The 17,761-nt window shown below is 39.3% G+C and overlaps 1 protein-coding gene across 5 annotated transcripts; it reads right to left on the bottom strand.

The window, feature by feature from the left end:
• Nucleotides 1–7,783: 7,783 nt before the first annotated feature.
• Nucleotides 7,784–17,041, bottom strand: LOC148842065 (alanine aminotransferase 2-like). Of its 5 annotated transcripts, none has more exons than XM_088959970.1 (16): nt 16,714–16,775; nt 16,279–16,474; nt 13,869–13,919; nt 13,339–13,389; nt 12,904–12,969; nt 12,751–12,812; nt 11,398–11,476; nt 11,215–11,319; nt 11,009–11,119; nt 10,698–10,835; nt 10,230–10,304; nt 9,843–9,963; nt 9,586–9,740; nt 9,315–9,389; nt 8,357–8,560; nt 7,784–8,138 (listed from the first exon to the last, which is right to left on the bottom strand). In XM_088959970.1, exons 2-16 carry the CDS (start codon nt 16,453–16,455, stop codon nt 8,022–8,024), a joined length of 1,587 nt encoding a protein of 528 aa, XP_088816096.1. In that variant the 5' UTR covers nt 16,456–16,474; nt 16,714–16,775; the 3' UTR covers nt 7,784–8,021. The 5 variants fall into 5 exon arrangements, with proteins under 5 accessions (XP_088816096.1, XP_088816095.1, XP_088816099.1 ...); XM_088959969.1 differs by lacking the exon at nt 16,714–16,775 and adding an exon at nt 16,579–16,676; XM_088959973.1 differs by lacking the exon at nt 16,714–16,775 and adding an exon at nt 16,579–16,676 and having other exon boundaries at nt 7,784–8,115.
• Between the last annotated feature and the right edge of the window lie 720 nt (nt 17,042–17,761).

The raw sequence follows: 17,761 nt of genomic DNA, 5'->3' as shown, positions 1-17,761 counted from the left end.
AAATATTTTTTGTTTTTTTATTTATTTATGACATCACGAGTCGAACTGTTCAACCTGGATGGTTGAATCGCCGAACCAAAAAACGGTGCCCTGATCGGTTCGGTTTTAAAAACCATGACTAAAACTTTACTAAGATAAATCCACCTAAAGGGAAGTTTTAGTAGAGTCAAAGTATGAGGGTGTGTCACTTTACTACCTAAGCTATAAAAAATTGCATATGCCCCCCACTTTCACATGTCACTCACATAATACCTCCCCTAATTTGGAAAATGTTCCCATGCATATTATGTGATTTATTTATTTATTCATTTTTAAGGGTACAATTATGGTGCATTTTGAATAATTGTTACACATTAAAAATTTCAATCACAATCACGTTAAAGATGTCACATGGTCTATTTACTTTTTATTGGTTCACATTTCATTTCATAAGATGCACTTTCATGTTTTACAAGATGCGTTTACCATTAAAGACTTCAATAACATTAAAAATTCAATGTGTCACTTTATCACTAGTTCAATTTTTTTTAATTCATTGTATAAATCATGCTTTATTCTCACCTCATCCCTCTTTTTTCAATGTTTCCCTCCTCCTTGGCTTTGTCCATCTTTGTTTTACTCTCTCTTTCTCCATCTCCATTTGTTACTATCTCAAAGATTTTCTAGCTAACTTAGTGGGGGATATGAGCTCTGAAGTTTTTTGGTTGGTTGATTTGCTTTGTTTTTGTTTATTTTTTTCAACTAAGTGGGTGTTCAGTATCATGGTCAGACCACAAGATATTGCGTTTTGAAATGCACCACGATCTCTTAAGGTATTTGGTTGGCGTGTGGTGTGGATCGATCCACACTATCTCGTTGGTTGGTCCACCAACAAGCCAAATTCTCATCCATAGGTTTTTATCATGGATTGGTCCATGCTACTGTGGAATTTTTTACTAAGAATGATTCCATGCTTTCCATGGTATGTTTTACCCAATCTATCCCACATTTTTATTGTGTATATTATTAAAAAATAAATATTACTTCTTTCTTGTTATATAATATTTAATGTTATGTGCATTTTTTAATTCAATGTGTATATTTTATTACTTTTTAATTAAATATGTATATATTTTATTAATTATTACTTTTATATAAAATTAATACTCTTGGCAACCTAATTATATATATATTTTTATTTTTTTTAAAATAAAATATTGCTTTTTCTTATTAACAACATAGATCACCTTACATGTTGTTAGGCCTGTCACCGATACCAAAAAATCAGAGGCCCATTTGACATTCAATCCGATTATCTCAAATTCGGATGATGTATTTATGTTATCTGATTGGATTCAGATTTGACCCCATCTGAATCTGATTATATTGTAATATATAACTTTTATATAATTATATTTAAAATTATAAAATATATTCTATATGAAAAATAATTAAATTTAAAATTTTCTAGTATTTTAAAAAATTTAAAGCAGAGTCAAGTTAAATCTGAATCCGATCCAAGTCTTAGAATTCAAATTCTAATTCGAGCCTTTAAATCCGATTGGATTTGGATGTAGGTTTTCATTAGTCAGATTAGATGCGGATTTTGTTACATACAATCCAAGTTCAATCCGATTACTACCTTACATGTTGTAGGTGGGATGCATGGAATCAAAACATTGGGTGTGGACTGAAATGCACCACACCTTGTAGAACACCTATGGTGGTGTAGTACTGTAGTGTGATTCAATCTACACTTCTTTGTCCACGGTTTAGAACTACCACGTTGGGGTTTGGAGCGTTCTCATGTGGTGTGAATGAAAACACACCACTCAATTTTTCATCTACATTACAGAACACCCCCTAAGGTTTTTATGTGATTTGTACTGGAGTTGTTGGTATTCAACTGTTCATGCTTCTTTTCAATTGGTTCTACAGCGTTCTTGCATTGCTTAGCCTTTGGGAGACAAAGGACAAGATGTTTCTAGAGCTTGATGATGCTGGAAAGACAGATCCTTCACATATCACATGCTAAAGATGAGATAAGGTACGTCTCGTACATTCTTTTGTAGCCAACGATCTGCCTCATATCTTCTCAATGCATTTGTACAAAGAGCATCCCAATATCGTGGCAAGCTCGTTGGATAGGAAGGGTTGCAGGAAAGGAGTTGTACCTTGGAACATTGATCAGCACCCAATAAGGCAATAAGAAACAGCCGAAGCGTATGATATTGCAGCAATGAAGTACAGGGGAACAAGTAGAGATTGACGAACATTTAACATTAGCAAGTATGATGTGAAGCGTATTTTCTCCCAGCACCACCCTCATCACCGGTGATCTTGCAAGGCGCACACCCAAGGAGTAAGGACTCTACTCCAGGCTCCAGCGTTCCCAGCGAAAACGAAAACATTTCCTGTGCATCTTCCGCTCCAAAACCGCCTCTTGCCCTTGAGAATGGTGATCCTTCCGATGAACATGCTACTATGGTTTGGACAAGCAAAATATCGATATGAATAACACTTTCATCAACAGATTGTAGACAAACGTTAGTGTCTAATTGGAGGGGATTTCTCTCAGAACTCTCTCTCTGCACACTCGGAAGTATGAGAATGGTACCAATTATTGTAGCAAACAAAGAGGTGACAATGTGAACCGGATGGTGGCAGGTTGACATTCTTACTCTCCACACTCTGATACGCTCAAGTTATTTAACAAGAGGGAGAAGGATCTAGAATAAGGAGAAAGAGAGAGAGAGAGAGAGAGAGAGAGCTTGTTTGTAGAAAAGCCAATGCCAACTCCATTTATTCAGGCTATATTTATAGCCTTATTGTGCTACAAACTGGGAGTAGAAATAGGAACTACTGCCCCTTAATCTTAGGAGCTTATCAACAGAAAAACAGAATGCACTTATCTAGGAAACAAAATGCACTTATCTATTCTAACAGAATTAAAACTGAATGACTAAGGCTTATCCCAACTAAGAGCTAACATGATCGGGTCTTCTGCTGCTATCCACTCTGACCGGGTCTTCGGCTGCTGTGGGCCTAGTGCATGCATGCACATGCACGTATCATTTCCTCCCCCCCTGAAGAATCCTTGTCCGCAAAGAAGTCGGGATAAGATTTTTTGAAGCGCCATTCATTCTCCCAGGTTGCATCCTCAGCTGGCGTCCCAATCCATTTGACCAAGACTTCGGATTTTGGGCGGTATTTGCCCTTGTGAATAATACGATGATTTAGGATTGCTTCCGGTTGGGGTAGGATGGTCTAAGTATCCGAGATTGGAGGAAGCTGAGTGGAAGTAGGGGTGATGGGTCCCAAGTGCTTCCGCAACAAACTGACATGAAACACATTATGGATTTGAGAGCCGGGGGGCAAGGCTAAGCGGTAGGCTACTGGACCAATCTTCTCAATGATTGGGTATGGCCCAAAATAATGTGGGGCGAACTTCATGGAACGCCGAAATGCCACCGATGACTGCCGGTAAGGCTGTAGCTTCACATACACGAAGTCACCTGCTACGAATGAGACTTCTCGTCGGTGCTGGTCTGCTTGACATTTCATCCGGTTCTGTGCTACCTGGAGGTTATGTTGTAGCTCGCGTAGGATGATGTCCTCGTCACGCAAGTATTCATCAACTGCCCCTACTTGAGTAGTACCCGGTACATAGGCCAGGAGACTAGGGGGTGGGATCCCGTACACTGCTTCGAAGGGTGTCATTTTGGTGGAAGAGTGAGTGGAGGTGTTGTAGCTGTATTTTGCCCAAGGAACCCATCTAACCATTTTCGCGGCTGGTCACCTACAAAGCACTATAGATATTGCTCCAACATCAGGTTAACAACTTCGGTTTGCCCGTCGGTTTGGGGGTGGTAACTTGAGCTCATACACAATTTCGTCCCATGCAACTGAAAAAGTGTCTGCCAGAATGAGCTGATGAATACCTTGTCACGGTTGCTAACAATGGATGTTGGTACTCCGTGTAGGTGGACAACGTTGGCAACAAATGCCTTCGCAACTGTGGTCGCAGTGAATGGGTGTTTTAAGGGAATGAAGTGGGCATATTTTGTCAAGCAATCCACAATTACCATGATAACCGTGTACCCATTGGAGGGAGGCAATCCTTTGATAAAGTCCATGGAGATGTTTGTCCACATTTGAGTAGGAATTGGTAATGGCTGAAGCAATCCCGTTGGTTTCATGCAATCTGTTTTGAAGCGTTGACATACGTCATATTGCTGCAAGAACTCCTTCACCGTCCGACGCATGTGGGGCCAAAGGAAGCTGTGCTTGATGCGAGAGAGGGTCTTATGAAACCCAAAGTGTCCCACCTTTGAAATCAAGGGGGAGGCGGGGCTCAAATAAATCTTGTCCCCCTTGAACCATACCCCATCCCGTTAAAGCAACTTGTGGGAGGGTCGCCTTTTCATCAATTCCCCATAAAAGGTGTCTTGTTTGACCTCTTCCTGTAGCGTCGATCACCAGTCTGCGTGTGGTATAGAAATGGAAGGAAACTGAAATTCAGACATACATGACAAAGAATCCGCACCTTGGTTCTCAACCCCTTTTTTATACTCGATCTCATAGTCATAGCCCATTATCTTTGGCAGCCACCGCGTTTGTGCCGGTGTGGTTATCCTCTGCTCGAGTAAATATTTAAGACTTTTTTGGTCGGTGTAGACTGTGAATAGTTTCCTAAGCAGATATGGGCGCCATTTCTTAACGGCTTTGACAATAGCTAACATCTCCTTCTCATAGGTGGATAATGCCAAGGCTGAACCTTTCAATGCTTCACTGAAGTAGGCCACCGGCCGGTCTTGCTGGATGAGGATGGTGTCAATCCCGATTCCATTCGCATCGCATTCAATCACAAACTGTTGGGAGAAATCTGGTAAATGTAGGATTGGCGGTGAAGTGAGTGCCTTCTTCAACTACTGAAAGGCCAGCTCTGCTGCCTCGTTCCATTGGAATCTCCCTTTGATCAACAGTTGGGTTAAGGGAGCTGCAATGCTTTCGAAGTCACGGATGAACTTCCGATAATATCCTGCTAACCCGAGGAAGCCACGGACCCCCTTTGCTGATGTCGGGTAGGCCATGCGAGAATAACTTGTATTTTGGCTGGATCAACGGACACACCTTGTTCTGAAATCACACGACCCAAGTACTTGACCTGCGAAACACCAAATTGACATTTTGACATTTTTGCAAATAACTTGTTAGAGGACAATACAATTAGAACAACTCTCAAATGAGATAGGTGGTCTTCCCATGATTTAGAATAAACCAGAATGTTGTTGAAGATGACCAAAATAAATTTCCGGAGGTATGGGCGGAAGAGGTCGTTCATGAGGCTTTGAAAAGTTGCAGGTGCATTCGTCAAGCCGAATGACATCACTAAGAACTCGTAATGCCCTTCATGTGTTTGGAAAGCCGTTTTAGGAACGTCTTCTTCTTGCACTCGAATTTGATGGTATCCCGACCGTAGTTCTAGTTTGGAGTAAAATTTGGTGTCGTAGAGCTCATCTAATAATTCATCAATCACGGGAATGGGATACTTGTTTTTAATAGTGATTTCGTTCAGTGCTCGGTAATCCACGCAAAACCGCTAAGCTCCATCAGCCTTCTTCACTAGCAAAACTGGCGATGAGAATGGGCTATTGCTTGGTTTTATCAGCCCTGTCTGCAAGAGCTCCTTCACCATCTTCTCTATTTCGGTCTTTTGGTAATACAGGTATCGATATGGCCTTACATTAACCGGTCCTTTGTTGGGAAGCAGTGCAATCCGGTGGTCATGTGGTCGTTTAGGAGGCAGGCTTGTGGGCGGCTCAAACACATTGGAAAATTCGGTGAGAAGGTGGTCCATCTCGGGTGGAAGAAAACCTGGTTGGGGTTAGACCCACCCAAGTTGCAACCCTACCCTAGGTAACCACCAATTTGATATGATTCATCTTTTAGATTTGGACTCCAGCTAGACAGTGAGTTTATTAGGTCGAATCCTGGTCAATTCACTCACACATTGGCGATTAATAAAAAATATGACTGTCTGGATTTTGCATGGTTACATGAAATTAAATTCAGACCCAACCCATTTAAAATGGGTCATTTTCGAATTTGTGCTAAGTTGTGGGTGTTGCCGCTGTCAATTAATACGGCCACGTTCTTGTTTTTCAGTTTCCCAAGAACACGTATAGTTTGCGGGTGCTCAGCTCCTGCAATAGCATGGAAGGAGATATCAGGGATGGCTTCTTGGTTTTCTTCCTCTGATTCGACAGTCTCCACGTCTGCCAGTTCTGGATCCTCAATCATGAACAGTTGTGGACGTGCACAACGGTGGCCGGTGGTGAACTTCTCATCACAGTAGTAACACAGCCCCTTCTCACGACGTTCTTGTGCCTCCTGGTTGGTGAGTCGCCGGAATGTTGGGGAAGGAGCACTGGAAACCTGGTTTGTGCGCGAGCCTGGTGGAGGCCCCAGTACACTGGCCATGGGGTTGGGTGATGCCTTCTGGGTTGTCATGGCTGATGGGGATCGAACCGACTGGCTAGCTCTCCGCTGTAAGTGATTTCATTCCTCAATTAATCGGGCCACTCCAATCGCCTCTATCAAGGTTCGAGGTAGCTTGATCTTCACATCTAAACGAACGTCATCACGAAGTCCTGCAATGAAACAGCCAATGAGAACTCTCGGGTAGGCCGTCAACTCGGTGAGAGAGCCTCTCGAAGGCTTCTTTATAAGCCGTCACAGTGGTGGTTTGCTTCAGGCGGGTTAGCGCCTCTGATGGGTCCTCGTAGTCGGTGGGGCCGAACTGTTGTAACACCGCTTTGGAGAGTTCTTCTCATGTGAGCGGTCCACGATGCTTGGTCAACCACTTGTGCCACTGTAAGGCGATGCCTTCCAAATGGAAGGAAGCTAGCTGCACATGTTGGTCCGGAATAATATTTTGAAATTCAAAATACTGTTCCGCCTTATAAATCCAACCGCTCGGATCATCCCTGTTAAATTTTGGGAATGACAGCTTGACGTGTTGATGAGGGTGGTCATGGGTGGAGCTTGAACGGGAAGTATGGGGATGTGAGGATTCTTTATGGGCGAAGGGCTTGGAGTTCAGTCAACACTGCTTGTAAGACAATGATCACTTGGTCGATGCTTGACTCATGTCGCGCTAAGGTTTAATTGACCTCATTGCGGAACTTCGCGTTAATTTTTCCACGGGTGTCCATGGTCGAACCTGGCTCTGATACCAATGATATGCTCAAGTTATCTAACAAGAGGGAGAATGATCTAGAATAAGGAGAAGAGAGAGTTTGTTTGTAGAAAAGCCAATGCCGACTCCATTTATTCAGGCTATATTTATAACCTTATTGTGCTACAAACTGGGAGTAGAAATATGAACTACTGCCCCTTAATCTTAGGAGCTTATCAACAGAAAAACAAAATGCACTTATCTAGGAACAGAATTGAAGACTTATCTAGGAAACAAAATGCACTTATCTATTCTAACAGAATTAAAACTGAATGACTAAGGCTTATCCCAACTAAGAGCTAACATGACCGGGTCTTCTGCTGCTGTGCGCCTAGTGCATGCATGCACATGCACGTATCACACTCCAATATCAGATTACTCACGAAACTTGAAAGGATTACTTACTTGTGCAACAGGTAATTAATATCAATATGGCCATATAACTCTCATCATTAACGACGTTTAACATGTGAATGTTTCAATGATATTTGAAAAATTTCATGGTTCAAGGCCATCGAATAATCCTCGCAATAAGTCAATAACAACTTTAGCTTGACCATGGAATTGAATCAGCTAACAAGATATCTATCTAAGATGAATAACAACCCTTAGCTACAAAGTTTTCATTTGCAAACATCTAAATTAAACTAACCTAAATATTATATTAAAAACAAGGTAATGGTGCAACAATAATTACACGTTATTCTTCAAAACAAAGACCATCCATTTGATTGAAAATATGGATGGGTGCAAAACTTTTATTTGGAGGGGAGGGCAAACGTGCATTATGAAAACCAACTTTTTAGTCACGGAATTCTGCCATAAACGCTTGGTGGAAGGCCGTCAGGCGGGAGACAACAGCTGGAATCTTATCTTCCTGTGGCAGTATTGTGCACCTGAAATGCCAGGTACCCGGAACCTATTAGAAAAAGCAAGGCACAAGCATGTAGTCAGAATGATGCCCTGAAGAGTGAAGATAATTCTGCTTCTGCAAAATTCTCTAAAACAGTTAAAGCATAACCATTTAACCATACATATATGGAGCAAGTATCCATCAACCAATGGATAATGGATGAAGCCACAGTCCTCTATAAAAGCTCAAAAAGTCATGCAACCAAATGGTATCAGGAATACTACCTGTCCAAAGCCTGTTCCGGGAACAACAACAATCCCAGTAGCTTCAAGGAGGCGGTGAGCATAGAATGCATCTGGAGCTGTTTTTGCAGCCTCTGCAGCTTCAATTGCTTTCCGAGGCAAACGGATACGGGGAAATAGATACATTGCTCCCTCTGCTTTGTTGCATGTGACACCTTCTAAATTGTTAAAAGCATCTTCTAATATCTGGGTGGCGGATAAACAGGAAGGAGCATATTTAGATGTAGAATGAGTTATTTTGCAAACAAAATATAAATCAACAAGGATATTAGAGTACTGAGATCCTCCAATAGTCAATCACCTCGGAATTATTGTTAATTACTTGAAATATAAACAAGAATCTTTTGAATCCCCTCCCCTCCCAAAAAATATAAAATAAAATAGTGTTCAAATACCGATTTGGAATTCATCTAAGTTGACCTATTTCTTGAATGAGGCCAAGGAAAAGGTTTTCTACAAGCAACTCGTGGAGTTTTGATGGATGTGCCGCTGGTATTCCTTGGAAAACGGGGTGGGAGGAGAATCTAGAAACCACAATGGTAACATTCTATTGGGTTTCTTGGGTCCCCCCCATAAACTGGTTATGGGCAGAGTTGTCTGCAATCTGCATATTTACAAGGAGTCGAGCTACTCTACTATTTTTCAGCTTGGTATGATTTCGATCATAAAAGGGGTGTTCCACAACATGATTGTTTTCGTTTTTTTTAATACAACTACAACTGCCACATCAGCAAAATTATACTCTTTTTGATGATGTGGAGGGTTCCTACAACTGCTACATCAGCAAAATTATACTGTTGTTGATGATGTCTTCGGGTAATATCTTGTGGAGGGTTCCCGGTTAATTCTCACTCATTTGTCAGTCCATACATAAAATATGCATCTACAAAATGAGACTTGTTTCATTCAATCTAAAATGAGATTCATTTATTAAACTCACCTTTGCACGCCTTGCTAGGGACGAGAGAATTCCATTTTTCTCAGAAGAAAAAGATTCAAACGATTTGTCTCCAACCTGCAAAAGCTCTTTTCAGCATGTATGTTGCAACTGAAATTAGGCAATAAAACTATAAAACTATGTTACCAAGTCCCAAGTGATTCTGACTTGGTAACATAGTATCAACATGTATTGGTTTTTTAAAGCAAACTTTTTTTTTAATTTATTTTTGAGAGAAAAAGTTGACACTTGGGGGGAGAAAAAATGATTTTACCTTAGGTGGGTTCATAACAAGGCTTGCAAGAATCTGGCCTGAGATGTTTGAACAAAGGTTTACGGATGCCACTTTGTAAATTTGTTCCCTCACATCGGCACTGAAACCTGTAACTTCCATGTAACCTCCTCTTTTTCCACATTCTCCATAAAATCCTGAAATTCAGGAAACAAAATCATGTCTCTTTAGTTGTAGAGCTATTAAAAAAACTCTAATTTTAGTTCTTCTAGTCAGTATCAATATCACAAGCAACCTACCTTTAGAGATAGATTGAAAAGATACTAGAGAGATATCTGCTTCTCCATATCCTATTGACCTGGAAATCTTCTTGAATGAGTGAAACTTCTTGTCTGCAACATAAACATTTTCTTGGTATACCTGTATGTTCAAGTTCCACCGATTTGCATTAGTGACTGTTGCAACTCATCATCATCCAAGCCTTATCCCAACTATATGGGGTTGGCAGCAGTTTTGTAAGATAAAGAAATTCTTTATTTGGACTTGGTTAAAATCCAATACTATAAATGGTGAGACAATTCAATAATTGATTCATTCAAGTGGCCCAACAGAAGCACATTGTATTCAGATTACTTAAGAGTACTCAAGCAAATTGTATTCAAGTTGCTATGGATCAAGCAGCATACCTCATCTGCAAGGAGGACAAGACCTTCTTTCTTGCAGAATTCCACTATCTCTCGTTGATTGCCCTCGGCAAGAACCTAAAGGAATAAAACATTACAAAAATGAGGAGGAATCTATGTGGTGAAGCCAAGAACAGCACTAACATAAAGGAGTTAACTTTGGCTGTTGGGGGGCCAACAGCCTATGCTGTTGAGAGTGTTTTTAGGCTGGACATGTACACCAATTCACGCCCATGTCTATATTTATGCTTAAAAAGAAATAGGGGGCAATTACTATTTTACCCTACTCTATAGTAACGGGGCATTCCAAAAAATATTCTCAACAGCGCTAACAGCCAAAGTTTTTCCAACATAAAGAACGAAGATACCAGTCAAAGCAAATGTACGAGAGGAAAATGATGGACCAAATGTATTTGCATGTCATAACAAAGTTGGAATTTAAAAATAAAAGGAAAGAAAAAGATTATTTACCTGTCCAGTTGGGTTGCCTGGATTGATCACTACTAAGGCCCTAACAACAATTCCCTTGGATTTGGCATCTAGTAGTTGTTTCTTAAGCTCGGAAATCTCCAACCCCCAGCCTGCAGCTTCATCAAGATAGTATGGCACCTACAGAAACCGATCAAGTTCTCTGGTTACCATCATAGATGTTGCATATGGATTCAGAGAGAAATTACTCTTCCAGTTTTTAGTTAAAATTTAAAATTGGACGAGACAAAAGAAGCCATTAAAAACAGTGAAAAATGTAATATATAAATGCTGTCTTAAAAATCTAAACATACAAGAGCACCACCATGGAGAGCAATTGAGGCAGAGTATAATGGGTACTGAGGAATAGGGCAAAGGATGCCATCCTTCTCTGACCTTATGAGCAATTGCATCATCATATGAACCTAAGAAGAAAACATAAATCATCATGTGATCATTCCTTTTATCTCACCTCTTATGTGAAAACTAAGAGAAACAAGGAAGTGAAATTAAAGGTTACCCCGGGGCTTGCACCATCAGTTAAGAAAATATCATTTGGATCAGCAGGGAAACCATCACGAGCTGCAATTCCGGCAGCAATTGCATCACGTAAACCCTTGATACCCTGAAATGGTGAGAACAGGAGGCAATGTTAATGTAATTTTTAAATGGTAGTAGGAGGGGGTTGCAGTCTGATAACTACCTGACTATGACTATATGCACCTGTTGCCCTCCCTGGTATCTGATCTAGAATCTGCTGAGCTCGTTGTATAGCATCCGCACTGGATCAAACCATGGTAAAATTAAGAACAGAAATCTTTTAATCAATAATGAGAAAAATAAAATCAAGAGAGGAAGATAGGAAGTTGACAATCCCCACAACAAAAATTGAATATGCAGAAAAGATCCTCCAGGAGGAAAAATAAACTGAAAGACAAAAACCAGACTACATCCACTACTACACCGGAAGGTCAGTCTTCTAATGCCTCCCAGCTCCACCACTGGAAAAGTGTCGACAACTGGACTAGTGAATCTTAGCACCTATCAGAATGAGGTATTCAATCTGACTTGCCCCTTGACATAATGCCTAATCTCCAAGGAGTTGGTTCTGAAAACGACCTGCAAATCACCTCCTTCCCTCCAATCCTTTGGTTTAGAATTGGTTCTGAAAGATGAGCCCCTTTGAGAAAGACCAGGAGTTGGCTCTAAAAAGAGTTGCTAACACCACTTTCCTGACTACCTCAGGTTAAAATAATTAAAAAGAATGTTATTCAAATCAAATTGCCACTAATTAAGATCCCATTTGGAGTTTTTGGCTCCTGTCACTTTCTACAAGCCATTCATGGAGGAAACCTGGAAATGGCAAAGTGAGTGGAATAGGGGCTAGGAAAGGACTAGGCCATCAACGGAGTTTAATAGAAATTGAAAAGGATAATTGATACTATTTCATATGGACAAAGGCTTGAAGGTTAAAATAAACAACACAATTAGGTCTGAGAAGAGACAGCTTATAAAGGAAGAACTCAGTCAAGTATTTGAGATTGAAAAGCTTTTAGTAAAAGTTAAATTAGTGAAGTGCAGGTTTAGAATATAGAAAAAGATTTAGAATACAGGCTTGGACACTTGTTGGAATTCATTCAGTATAATCGAGGTTTGAAATGCAGAAGAAGATATGAAAAGGATAAGTACAGACTTGATAGAAGTAATTAACAATGGTCTGTGGTTTCCTTCTTGAAAATACAAAAATATGCCTTCTCTCTCTCTAGATATGCATATTTACCAATGTTTTTCTTTTTGAATAATATGCAAAGTATTTTCTGATTTTATCAACCTAGACTGTGAAGATGATTAACTATAAGTCTATAACTTAAAATTTCTTGACATTGAGAACTTTCAGGATCACAAGTTTTTGATAAGGAAATCTTGTCTATATCTAGGGAAAAGTCCTGGTGTAGTATTGACTTGCAAAATCAATAATCCCTGTAGAAAGTCTAGTAGTTCATCTTTACAATTTACAAACTAGCAATCTTTTTAGAAAACAATAGTTCCAGCATACCTGAACAAGCCTTGTGTTTCACTTTTGTTCAAAAGTGCTGGATGATCACAAAGTGCAAGAACCTGGGGGATAAAAAAACATGACAACAATCAAGAACTGCTAAAGTTGACCACCCTTGGTCACACTTTCTATGAATAGTTAATGTTTGCAAACCTCTCTGAAAAAGGTAATTGGTTGTTGACCAAGAGATTGAGGATTTCCAATATTGCAGTAAAGTATCTGTAGAAGAGGAAATTTCAGTATAGAAGAACAACTTGGCATGAAATTTAACATGAGTCTCAAACATGGGTTAGTTAAAAAATTTACATAGTTCTGTGGTGAGGCAGTCACAAATTTTCTGGCTAGAGAGAGTTCTAAGGGCCCATATGATCCTTGGCCTTTACTACTTACATTTCTAGTAATTTCTTTTCTTATTCCAATGAAGGTAATTGCTCATAAAATGCAGGTTGTTTAACATGCAAAACCAAATGCTCAGACAATGGTTTATGGTTAACATATGGAAACTAACCTTTCATCCTAAGCTTGTCTTAGTCATAAAATCAGTTTGAAATGTTCAAAAAAGTACAGAAAAAGAAGTTAGAGATATACCTCATTGAAGGGATGAGAACTGGTCTTTGATTGCAGTTCTTGTTGCAAACGCTGCAAATTAGGATAGTAGAGAAACTCCACATAAGATATACATGATTCCATAAGACCATGCATTCACATGTAATAGATAACTCATTAATCTTAAATCTGCATTCAGAAGTGATTCACAAAGGAATATGGCTCAAATGCAGGAACACATGTTCAATAAGAAGTTGGTTTTCACATAACATTCAATGATTCAACAAAATTTTGAAGCATTATCTGTGTCATCAAGGAAAAAATGTTAAGTTGAAATATGGTCCAACAGGCCTCCTATTTTGCACCTATCCAACATTCACACCTGAATATGCACCTCCATGTTATTGGTAGGTGATCTAGATTTCCACAGACCAGGAGATGGTAGAAAATAAGTGTTGCTTCCCAAGTTGCAGGTCTTTTATTAACATTAATTTACAAGTGCATTGTAAACAAAGAGAAATAATCCCAAGGAAAGATGATTTACAAACCATGCTCTAGAATTTGGTAAGTACCTGGGCATGTGTAACAATCTCTCCACGAACAGCATATTGACATTTTAGAACCTGGAAATGGATAAAAAGAATGCCATCTTAGATTACCAGCACATAGATGGTCGAAAAAAGATGCACCTAGCTCACATGCCACGAGTACTTAAATTATATCTACAAGCTATATCTGTAATTCCACACAAAGCTTGCAAGCTCTAAAGCACCCATACGACTTTCCCTCTTCAGATTTGTTCGGATGTGTTAATTATAAATCAGAATTATAACTGATTTTGCTTATTTTATGAGTATAAAATCTGTTTTCAGACTTTGTGTTAAGTAATCATAAAAAATTCATTTAACACTCAATGGCTTGATAGAATCCTAATCGAGTCATGCTAGCTGGATATAAGCTAGAACCAAGTCCCAAGAAACTGTGACTCAAGGGACTATTCCTGGTGTAGCATAGAGACTTCAAATGTAGTCATTCCCACATCTCCAGTCAAACTCAAAATTTGCAGAATTGGGAATAGATTCCACAACTGCCCAGGCAAAAGTGGATCGGCACATTCCACCTAAGCTTATGTTGGACAGGAATTGTACAATTAAATGTAACATTTATATAATATATAATTGATCTACCAAATGCAAAAGCCCTTGCCTTTTTTACCTATCTCCTTAACCCATTTTGTTTTTGGTCATCATCACCATCATCATCTAAGCCTTGTCCCAACTATATGTGTTTTGCCATTCCATTCTGTTCAGTGCCATATAATCGATAAATCATGCGCACCATATTATTTTTGTACACAGTGGAATTATCTATGGTACAAGTGACCAAGGCTTCTAGCTGACATTTTGAGCATTTTTTCCTGCCAAGTGAAATGGTTATGGAGCTCAAGAGGTGTTGCATAAACAACAAGACAGGGCACCCAACTGCTATCTATTACAACCTGACTAGCAAACCAGCACTTATATATGACTGTTAACTATTGGTGGAGCTATATATAAGGGTCATGCATACATATTCCAGTAATCCATTTTCAGGCAAGAGATGCAAACATATTCCAGTCCATCATTGTTGATACTTAGGCTTAATTATCCATAACAAGGAAAGACTAAAGAGGATTTTTCCAACAAAATTAGTCTGGGATGAATGAAGTTGAGAAATGCTTCAATTTCACTCTTTTATGAGCTAAGAGTTTGGCAACCAAGAAAGTAGGGATATTATAGCCTTTCAGGGCATGATAAAACCAAAAAAAATGAAGATTTCAAAAACTAAGTGCTAAACAGATCAATAACTCTTTGCAGGAATATTTATTTATTTTTGGATTTATATAAACTCAGCATTTCCACCTTGAAGGTTTGGGGCAAAAAAAAAAGGAAAGGAAAATTAAGTTAAATTCTATGTTGACTAGGCTAAAATCTTGCAGAGTTTTGAGCAGCCTTATAGTTTTAATATGGTCTTCAAAGGATTAAAACTATGCAAAACACATTGTTGAGGAACAGCTCCTGAAGTGGTAGAATAGTGCTCTAGAGCGGCCTAACCAAATCTCACAGAACCAAAACCAATAAATTGGAATTATAGATGAAGGGTTTTTAAAACTCCTAAATCAGGAAATTATAAGTAGATGATAATTAAGAAACAAAAATTTCACTCCAAGTCCGCGAAAATTGGCAAATCACTAAATCCAACCTTTCAATTCAATGGCACATGGATGGAATAAGCTACAAGGTTTGCTAATGAAAAGACAAAACATGCAAAGCACAGTAATTGATCACTAGGCACCGCAGGAATTCAGGTAAAAATAAAATAAGATAAAAAATCCCAGAACAAAGCTTACCAGACACCTGACTACAACAAATTGCAGACCGTTCAAGAGGAAACTAAAGAGAAGAGTCTAAAGACAATACATACTATGGTAACAATAAAACAGTTCATTTTATTAGATTGGCAAGATGAAATCCTAGAAAAAAAACTGAGATGCTTTACATGTAGGTACAAATACCATCTAAAACAGCATAAAAGAATAAAACAGATTGCTGAAATCGAAAAAGTCGTAACGAGAAAAGGGAGATAACAGGTCAATGAAACAGAGTCATCAAAGCGAAGAGCCGAAAACCAGAAAATTAGAAAAGGAAGAACTCCCTTTTAGATAGATATGCCGAGAAAAAAAAAAAGGAAAGAAACAAAAACGAATAAGTAAATGAAGTGAAATCCTCAAGCAGACATACAAACAACATCAAGCATAGGCATTTATCATTTATATGTCAAAGCATAGAATACGAGATAATGAAGGGATGAAGACCGAATACGATCGACGATACTTATGAAAACATACAAAGAAGATGAAGCCAGGTGCGGAAGCACAATAATCAACACACCCTTCTAACCAATCTAACAAACTCAAAAGGCAAAAAGAAAAGAAGGGTAGACCTTTGGGTTTAGTGTTTCAGCTGTAACAGGAGTAGTTGAAGAGGAAGACATGATGGAAGGATCAATATCAGCGGCAGCGGCAGCAGAGGAAAAGTTTCGAGGAGATTGAGAAGAGAGTGAAGGCTGAAGGGAAGCGATCAGATTTCTCGCCCGGCCTGCGACAAATCTCCGCATCATGGACTTATAAAGGTGTTGTCTAGACTCAGGCCAAAACCAAACAACTTGTGAGTTGAACCGTGATCAGCTGGGACGTCAGAAAACTAAAAAAAAAAAAAAGGCAAAACAGAAAATCACGCCCACAGGAAATTGTGCGTCTAGGGTGATGCTCCTCTTTCTCTCCTCTCGATTGAAACGTCAAATGGAGGAGTATCTTTCAAAACTCCTTACTTTTTTATATAGAAAATATAGAAGAAAACTGCTCAAATATATACTGACTTTTGAGATTTGAGGGATGACGACGGCCGCCACCTCCACCTCCACCTCCACGCGCCCGCAGCTCTGTCGCACACCCCGGTAGTGTTGCCGCTTCTTAATTTGCCACGTAGACATTAGACGTTTTTTTCGAAGGCGAAATTACGCATGTGAAAGTGCATGTTATGAGTTATGACTAACGAGATTCTTCTATTTCTCCCTTGAGGTTTGTTTCAGTTGAAAATACTCCTCCTCCTCCGTGGTCAACACGCCACGGATCCTATGGGCCATAACGGCATAACGCTAAGAAGCGATCTATAACAGAACATAAGTCAGTAAATTACTTAGCCCCGTTGGGAAAATCTATGAAGCCTTAAAGATATATATCGTGTGGAAAGAGTTTTGATCAATGAAAATCCATGGGTGGATTTTGATAAATAACACCTGATTCGCTATTACTTTTTATTCCAGTTGATTGGTCAGATGTATATCATATCTTTTCATCCATTGGTGCGTGACCATCCTAATAAACGCATCTTTTACCGGGGTAGTATAGGCATTTTGAAAGTTATGTAACGGGTCAAGATGGGTCAGAAACGCTATAAGTGCTACTTGTGGGGGCATTTGACAAGTCTTTCAACAGAAGACCTTCTAGTAACTAAAGACAAAAGACGACAGGAATTTTCATAGGTAGATCCAAGAAGCCCAAATATCGTTTGGTTGTAGTAATTGTAACAGATCTTATAGAAAGCTAGGTAGACATGAAGATTGTTTGGCATGTAAGCAGGCATACTTTGGGCTCATTTTCTTGCTAGCCTCGACTTGAGCTGAGTCTTCCCAAAATCTACTCATGACCCTTAACAGTTTGTATATTGTTAGGCTGAACAGAAGAGGAAGACTTGTGTGACATTTGTTTCCAGCTGGCATCCTTTGGACCATTTGGATGGGAAGAAATTGCAGAATATTTGAAAAGATGCACTCACAATTGGATGAAATCTGCTACAATGTAGCTACAAAGATTATCTCTTGGGCTGGCACGACTAACATTACGGAAGGTTTATTCTTGTAATTA

Source organism: Nelumbo lutea, chromosome 8, assembly GCF_056320005.1.
Source record: "Nelumbo lutea isolate HS-2025 chromosome 8, American lotus-T2T, whole genome shotgun sequence".
NCBI classification, from domain to species: Eukaryota; Viridiplantae; Streptophyta; class Magnoliopsida; order Proteales; family Nelumbonaceae; genus Nelumbo; species Nelumbo lutea.
Note: the sequence above shows the minus strand (reverse complement) of the source record. Positions and strands in the feature narration are given on the sequence as shown.